Here is an 8,330-nt window from a genome sequence, read left to right on the forward strand (position 1 = left end):
GTAGACCTAATATTTTGATCCCCACCCCCCTGCCATACTAGTTTAAACCCCCCCGAACTGCACTAGCAAAACTCCCAGCCAGGATATTCGTGCCCTTCCAACTTAGTTGTGACCCGTCCTTCTTGTACAGGTGCCATCCTCTCCTGAAAACTTCCCATTGATCTAGGAAAATGAAGCCCTCCCTCCTGGACCAGTCCTTTAGCCAAGCATTCAATTGTACTAACTCCCTATTCTTAGCCTCACTGGCATGAGGCATTGGGAGCAGCCCAGAGATGGCCACCCTGGAGGCCCTACTTTTTATTTCCCAACTCCCTGAATTGCTCTCGTAGGATCTCCCTGCTCTTCCTATCTACGTCATTGGCACCAATGTGTACAATGACATCCCTTTCTTTATCTTCCCCTTTTAAGATGCCTCCTATCCGCTCGGTGACATCCATTACCCCAGCACCAGGTAGGCAGACTACCATCCTGGAGTCCCGTTCGCACCCACAGAATCGCCTGTCCGTGCCTATAACCGACGCATCCCCCACCACTATTGCTCTCCTAACCCCTCTCTTTCCTTTCCGGGCCACAGAGCCTGACTCTGTGCCAATGACCTGGTCACTGTGGCTTACCCCTGGAGAGTCATTCTCCTCCACACTATCCAAAACAATATACTTGTTTTGGAGTGGGACAACCACAGGTGACCCCTCCACTAATTGCTCACTTCCCTCCCCTCTCTCACCTGTCGCCGAGCCCTTCCTATTATGAGAGACAGCCACTGGAGTACTCTCTGGTACATTACCCTTCTGACCTTTTCTCCTCCTAACTGTGACCCACGTGGCTTCCTCCCGATGCTCCGGTGTAACTAGTTCCCTATAACTCATGTCAATTATTCTCTCATTCTCCCTGACTAGACCAAGGTCAGCAATCTGCAGCTCCAGTTCCGTGACGCGGTTCCTCAGGAGCTGCAGTTCCACGCACCTGGCGCAAATGTGGTCCTCCGGGAGGCTAGGTGTTTCCAGGAACTCCCACATCCCACACCGGAAGCACCGAACTGGCCTATCACTCATAGTTACCCTTATCCTTTATAGGTTTGGATAAAAATAACTTACCTTGCCTTGCCCATTCTGCCTAAGCCCTGTGAGCCAAAGCTCTTATAGCTCACACTCTGTTTCCCACAAACTCCGGTGCCCGCTCCCGACGCTGCCCACTGTATACTGCAGCCTACCTTTTATACTTCGCGTGCTTAAAAAAACTCTTCCCAGACTCCTTAGCAGCCCACTTCCGAATTAAGTCATAAGGTTCACCATTAGAACCAAAGAACTTTACAACGTAATAATCAAAAAACATGAATTAATAAGCACACTAGATCTTAAATAGTTAGCTACTTTAAAGATATTCCAAATGCAGTGAGCACATTTAATTATACTCAAAACCAAACTACTTAACTCAAATTTCCTTCCATTTGACTTACACTCAAAAAAATCGGCACTTATCGTAATTGGAGGACTAACCATTTGTTTCGAGATTCCAAAGATTCATATAAGGATTGAGAATTCTTGGGCCTTTTGCTTACTTCCTGCAAGATTTTCCTTTCAAGTCTCCTCACCTGTCTCATGGTTGTGGTCTGCCAATTTAACACAAGCGTTGCTCGCACCTTAAGTGTAAGATCTGGACAATATCCAGGCTTGGGCTGACAAGTGGCAAATAACATTTGTGCCACACAAATGCCAGGCAATGACCATCACCAATAAGAGACATTCTAACCACCGTCCCTTAACATTCAATGGTGTAACCATCTATGAATCCCCTACTGTCAACATCTTTGGGGTTACCATTGACTGGAAACTCAACTGGACTCACCACATAAACACAGTGGCTACAAAAGCAGGTCAGAGACTAGGAATACTGCGGCGAATAACTCCCCTCCTGACTCCCCAGAGCCTACCCACCATCTACAAGGCTCAAGTTAGGAGTGTGGTGGAATACTCCCCACTTGCCTGGATGGGTGCAACTCCAACAACACTCAAGAAGCTTGGCATCATCCAAGCCAAAGCAGTACCACATCTACAAACATTCAATCCCTCCACCACCGACGCTCAGTAGTCGCAAAGATTCTTAGATAGCACCTTCCAAACCCACAACCACTTCCATCTAGAAGGACAAGGGCAGCAGATAAACGGGAACACTACCACCTGCAAGTTCCCCTCCAAGCCACTCACCATCCTCACTTGGAAATATATCACCATTCCTTCGCAGTCATTGGGTCAAAATCCTGAAATTCCCTCCCGAACGGCATTGTGGGTCAACCCACAGCACATGGACTGCAGCGATTCAAGAAGGCAGCTCATCACCACCTTCTCAAGGGCAACTAGGGATGAGTAATAAATGCTGGCCAGCCAGCAAGGCCCATGTCCCACGAATGAATTAAAAAAAAGTGTAGTCACCTTGGATCGGAAATCTCTTGGTTCTATTGTTCCTTATAACTCTGGAGTTTTGCCGATTGGAACTCTCTCTCTCTTTTCAGCTTGGCTATTCCAGAATTTCAGCTCACTGTTAATGACGGCCTTCAATTATCAAGGATTTTACCCTTTTTGCCAGCATCGTGAATTTCAGCTGAATTCTGCTCATTGAGATGTTCCCTAGAGCCAGCTTGCTGGAAACTAAACTGGTTGAAGGTGATATTCCCTGCAATAAATATCTGGTTTACTCTTTTCTAATATTGTTTATCTAACAGGCAGCTTGGTAACATGATCAACAAATCGTCTTTCAGAGAAACCTAGTTCTTAATGGGACCATTATCCCAACATAAAATGTAGCTCCCCCCCACCGCCCCCCCAAAAGCACACGGGCCATCAGAGGTTCATGGTTACATTCATTAGTCTTGTAGTCTAAATATATGTCCCTTTTATGTACTTAGCCAAGAGGTATACAAAGGTGGGATCAATTGAATTAGAGGGACGATTCCATCATTAAAAATATACCATGAGTTGTCAATATTAACTAAAGACCTCTTTTGAGGCCACATATCAATATTTTTCTAGAGGTCAAAATACTAGTCAGCAAAAGAAAGTCAATTTACTAACTTTACAAATGTATTAGAATTAATAATTGTTTTTTGGTAGAACATAGAAAACACTAATTTGCATTAATATTTCCTTGTCCACTTACACCACCCAGCTGCATGATTGTGTAGACATAATTCTCATCCTTTTCCACTTTCTTCCGATAACGAATGGTATGTTCCAGATCATTTACATTTATATCTTTAGGCCAACCACCCTCTACATGGTTAATCCCTCGAGTCTCTGTCTTAAAACGTTCTGTATTGACCTTAAAATGGAGAGAAAATAAAAAACAATGAGATTATTAGTGAAAAACATCATATTATTCAATTGGCATGACGTAATTTAAGGAATAAGAAGAACTGCGGACAGATTTATTGTGTTTTCACAAAGACCTCAGCCATATCTTGTATCGAAAATGAATGTCTGTCTGTGGTGGAAGATATAATTGTACAAAGCACTGAGGTGGATAAGTCATCACTTCTACATTTGGTTTCCACATTCTTATTTCATTATAAAAGCACCATTTAAATGTAAGTTGTTGTTGAATGGTCAGACTGAGGTAAAGAGATTTCAGAGCTGATATCACATCATGCCACGGATGTTGCTTGAATCTTGTGTCCAATAAAACTGTAAAAATTCAGGAATACTGGGCACTTGTACTGGAAAGTAAATCATGGAAGATTCACCCAGATAACTGTTATACCAGAAGTAAGAACTTATTGTTGTGAAGGAAGTTGAGAAACAGAGCTTACTTCCACTAAAACAGGGAGGCTCAGAGTTCCTGCAATAGCTTTTAAAAGTATAATAAGTTTTAGTAGCACAAGTAGAGAAAAAATATTTGCTCTAGTTAGGGAATCACTGATGAGATATCATGCATTGCAATGCAAGCTGTCACAGAGAGAAAGTAGAGAGGTTATGAGAAATATATTCACACTAACAGTCTGAGAGCATGGAATTCTTTAGTAAAGTGAGTACCTAATGGAGTACTACAGCTTCCCATCCTCCATTAACTTCAGCTTATCCAAAACTCTGCAGTCTATATCTTATACTGCACTAGGCATGCTTTCTCACCACAACCAATTAACTACTTGTATTGGCTCCTGGTTCTCCAGTGCCTCAAATAAAAATTATCATCCTCGTGCCCAAATCTTTACATAGCCTTTACTTTCCCATATCTGTAACATCTTCCAACCATTCATCCTCCCTTCCCCCTACAGGCTCCACTCTTTTGACCTTGGCCTTTTGTACATCTGACTCTCCCTTTGCCCCAAAACAGGTAACATAGATGGGGCTCCTTCAAATTCCCTTTTAAACTCTACTGCATCCCCACCTCCCTCTCCTCTTTGTAAGACCCTCCTCAAATCCACTTCTGGTTGAACCTTTGGTTATTGCTGTCCCCAATCTCTCCTTTATTTCACCATTTAATGTCTTTCTTGTATTTCGCTGAAGTATCTCAAGATGTTGATTCTGTTAAGTGTTTAATATAAAAGAAAATTGTTGCCATATGTTCTAAATCTGAAAGGGATGAAAGGCTGTCTCCAAAGCACACAGTGGGCGACACGGTGGTACAGTGGTTAGCACTGCTGCTTCATAGCACCGGGTTCAATTCCAGCCTTGGGTCACTGTCTGTGTGGAGTTTGCATATTCTCCCCATGTCTGCATGGGGTTCCTTCAGGTACTCCCAGAGTCCAAAGATGTGTAGGTTAGATGGATCAGCCATGGTAGATGTGCGGGGTTACAGGGATAGGGTGGGGGGTTGGGGCTGGGACTGGGACTGGATAAGGTGCTCTTTTGGAGAGTCAGTGCAGACCCGATGGGCTGAATGGCCTCCTTCTGCACTGTAAGGATTCGATGGTTCTAAGAGATTCTGTGGTTTGATACAACAGACTACCTGGGCAACCGAGAGTGGTAGCTGTATTCATAAAATGCCAAGTTCTCAGCTAGTTCTTGGTAAGGTGTGTAATGATGGAAAACAATACTGCAGCATAATATTCTTCCTTAAAAGGTTAAAAACCAGATTTAGTTTTCCTACTTTGCTACTGGCATTTCTGGCTGGGGTAACAACACTTCTCTGAGGGAGTGAACAAAGACAATCCACCTATCAATTTCTTTTTAAAGAGTAATACAATATATTTAACTGTTGGCCAAAATGTATGAAGATTTCTGCAGACAAGGCCACTTTTAAAAACCTTTTGAAGGTTCTATAAATAATTTTTGGAAGAGCTGGATACTTACATGTGTGCAATATGTAGTGGCTGGCTGCAATGAGGCTTAAATATAAGAAATGTCTGATGAACGGCACTCCTGGAGAAACCGGAGATTCATTTCATCCTCCCTTGTTATAGAAATCATAGAAATCATAGAAATCATAGAAACCCTACAGTGCAGAAGGAGGCCATTCGGCCCATCGAGTCTGCACCGACCACAATCCCACCCAGGCCCTACCCCCACATATTTACCCGCTAAGCCCTCTAACCTACGCATCTCAGGATTCTAAAGGGGCAATTTTTAACCTGGCCAATCAACCTAACCCGCACATCTTTGGACTGTGGGAGGAAACCGGAGCACCCGGAGGAAACCCACGCAGACACGAGGAGAATGTGCAAACTCCACACAGACAGTGACCCGAGCCGGGAATCGAACCCGGGACCCTGGAGCTGTGAAGCAGCAGTGCTAACCACTGCGCTACCGTGCCGCCCGGTTAGGTGAAGGACATTGCAAAGCAGCATTTGGGATTTCAAAAAGACTTTAAAATTTAAGAAGCTCCAACTTTCAAAGAGCAAAGAAAATTATAGCACAGGAACAGGCCCTTCGGCGCTCCAAGCCTGTACCGACCATGCTGTCCATCTGAACTAAAACCCTCTACCCTTCCGGAGACCATATCCCTCTTTTCCCATCGTATTCATGTATTTGTCCAGATGCCCCTTAAAAGTCACTATCATATCTGCTTCCACTATCTCCCCCGGCAGCGAGAACCAGGCACCCACCACCCTCTATGTAAAAGACTTCCCTCGTACATCTCCTTTAAACCTTGCCCCACGCACCTTAAACCTATGTACCCTAGTAATTGACTCTTCCATCCTGGGAAAAAGTTCTGACTATCCACTCGATCCATGCCCCTCATAATCTTGTAGACTTCTATCCGGTCGCCCCTCAACCTCTGTCGTTCCAGTGAGAACGAACCAAGTTTCTCCAACCTCTCCTCATAATTAAAGTTGGATCACTGTCTGTATGGAGTTTGCACGTTTCAACTGTTGATATCCTACCTCATGTTCAGACATGTCCTTTGAAACCTGGATATACACATCAACAGGATTTTTTTCAATGAAGTTTTCCGCTAACAATGGATCTGGGACAATGTCGACGTGTAGCTCCGCTGGCCGATCTGAAAAGTTGCATTGTCGACCAAATTCGCTCCGTATTTTAGTATAAACATACACTATTTCCATCATTTCTGCAAGATAGCAAAGTAATGTGTTCACTTCAACAAATTCTTAATTTTAAACTACATTGTATGATCATTGTTTGTTAAAATAAGTGTCATCAATAGGTGAAAAACAGAATACTTTGAAATATGTAAAAGTCACTTTTACCATTCGTCATTTTTCTCAAGTTAAAAATCTAATTTCTCCTCCAGCTCACAGTCATACTTCCTGTGATCAATTATTATACACTTGTAATGATACTGTGCTATTTTGATATATTTTATGTGTAAGGGGGGGAAGAGCTGTTTTAATGCCAAAATAAAAAAAATATTGGGGTCTAGTCTGGCTTCATAATATACCTTTGGGGTTTCTGATCTGGTACCCTAACACAATAGAAAAAACAAAATGCCGCTTTGACTATTCTTCTAAGTCTTCTCAGCAAAATATTGAGTTATGATTAAACGCAAATCTCATTATTTATATTACTCATTATTTGATCTTGTGTATCATTTCTTATTGGCAACCTGTGATCCACAAAATAACAGTGATATTTAGTCTGATTCCATTCTGAGTTGGTGAATGAATCATAGTGGGGCTAATGAATGGAATGCAACAGTGGAAGATAAGGGCAAGGCTCAGAACTCTCTATCTTGAACAAACTAGGGACTTTCAGGGTTAACAGTGGTGGAAAAATCACGCATGTTAGCAACCGAGGATGGGGACGGTGGTGGCTTAGTGATAATGTTATTATACTAGTAATCCAGACACCCAGGCTAACACTCTGGGGACATTGGTTCAAATCCCCCATGGCAGCCAGTGGAATTTAAATTCAATTAATAAATCTGGAATTGACAGCTACTCTCAGTAATGGTGACCATGAAATGATTATCATAAAAATCAATCTGGTTCACTTCCCTATTCCTGTTAGGGAAGGAAATCTGCTGTCCTTACTTGGTCTTACCTCACATGTGATCCCAGACCAACAGCAATGTGGTTGGTTCTTAACTTCCCTCTGAAGTGGCCTAAAAAGTCATTGTATAAGACCACTGGGAAGTCTCAAAGGAATTAAACCAAATGAACCATCGGCATTGACCTCGGCATCAGGAAAGACAATGGCAAACTCCTGTCAGCATTACAATGGCCTCTTTATTAATATCTGAGTGTCTGTGCCAAAATTGGGAGCACCATCTCACAGTCTAGTCAAGCAACAGTGATACTCACTGAATCATATCTTACATGCAAACATCATCATCTGGTATGTCCTGTCCCACCGGTGTATACAGCCAGATATACAGTTAGGAGTGAGTTGCCCTGGGAATCTTTAACATGGACTCCAGGTCTCATGAAGTTTCAAGGCATCAAGTTTTGGAAAATGGAAACCTCCTGCTGATATTACCACTCCCCACTGTCCCTGTTCAAATGATGAATCAGTACTCCTCCTCCACCAATTGGAAGAAGTACTCAGGGAAGCAAGGGCACAGAATGTGCTCTGGATGCAAGGCGTGACTTCAATGTCTATCATCAAGAGAGGCACCACTACTTAGCTGGTCAAGGCCAAAGGGCATAGCTACAGGACTGGATCTATGGTAGGGGGTGAGAGAACCAATAGAGGAAAAGTCCTGCTTGACCTTGTCCTCACCAATCTACCTGTTGCAGATGCGTTGGTCCCTTGTGGTGACGAAGTTCCACCTTAAACTGAGGATACCCTCCATCCTGTGTGTCACTACCACCATGCTAAATGGGATGGACTTGGAACAGATCTAGCAACTCAAAACTGGACATCCATGAGGTGTTGTGGGCCATCAGCAGTGGTAGAAGTCAACCATATTCTGTAACTTCATTGCCTAGGATATTC

At 43.2% G+C, this 8,330-nt stretch overlaps 1 protein-coding gene across 1 annotated transcript in view; it reads right to left on the minus strand.

Annotated features, from left to right (window-relative positions):
* The window catches only part of dnai2b (dynein, axonemal, intermediate chain 2b), a 58,504-nt gene extending 51,259 nt beyond the window's left edge, over positions 1-7,245 (minus strand). Inside the window, exons 1-2 of the mRNA XM_078226058.1 lie at positions 6,317-7,245; positions 3,154-3,315 (exon numbers count right to left, since the gene is read on the minus strand). Coding sequence (XP_078082184.1) covers positions 3,154-3,315; positions 6,317-6,502 — 348 coding nt within the window. The 5' untranslated portion in view covers positions 6,503-7,245. The remainder of the gene's footprint in view (positions 1-3,153; positions 3,316-6,316) is intronic.
* Between the last annotated feature and the right edge of the window lie 1,085 nt (positions 7,246-8,330).

The sequence above is a fragment of the Mustelus asterias genome, chromosome 12 (genome assembly GCF_964213995.1).
Source record: "Mustelus asterias chromosome 12, sMusAst1.hap1.1, whole genome shotgun sequence".
In the NCBI taxonomy this organism is placed as follows: domain Eukaryota; kingdom Metazoa; phylum Chordata; class Chondrichthyes; order Carcharhiniformes; family Triakidae; genus Mustelus; species Mustelus asterias.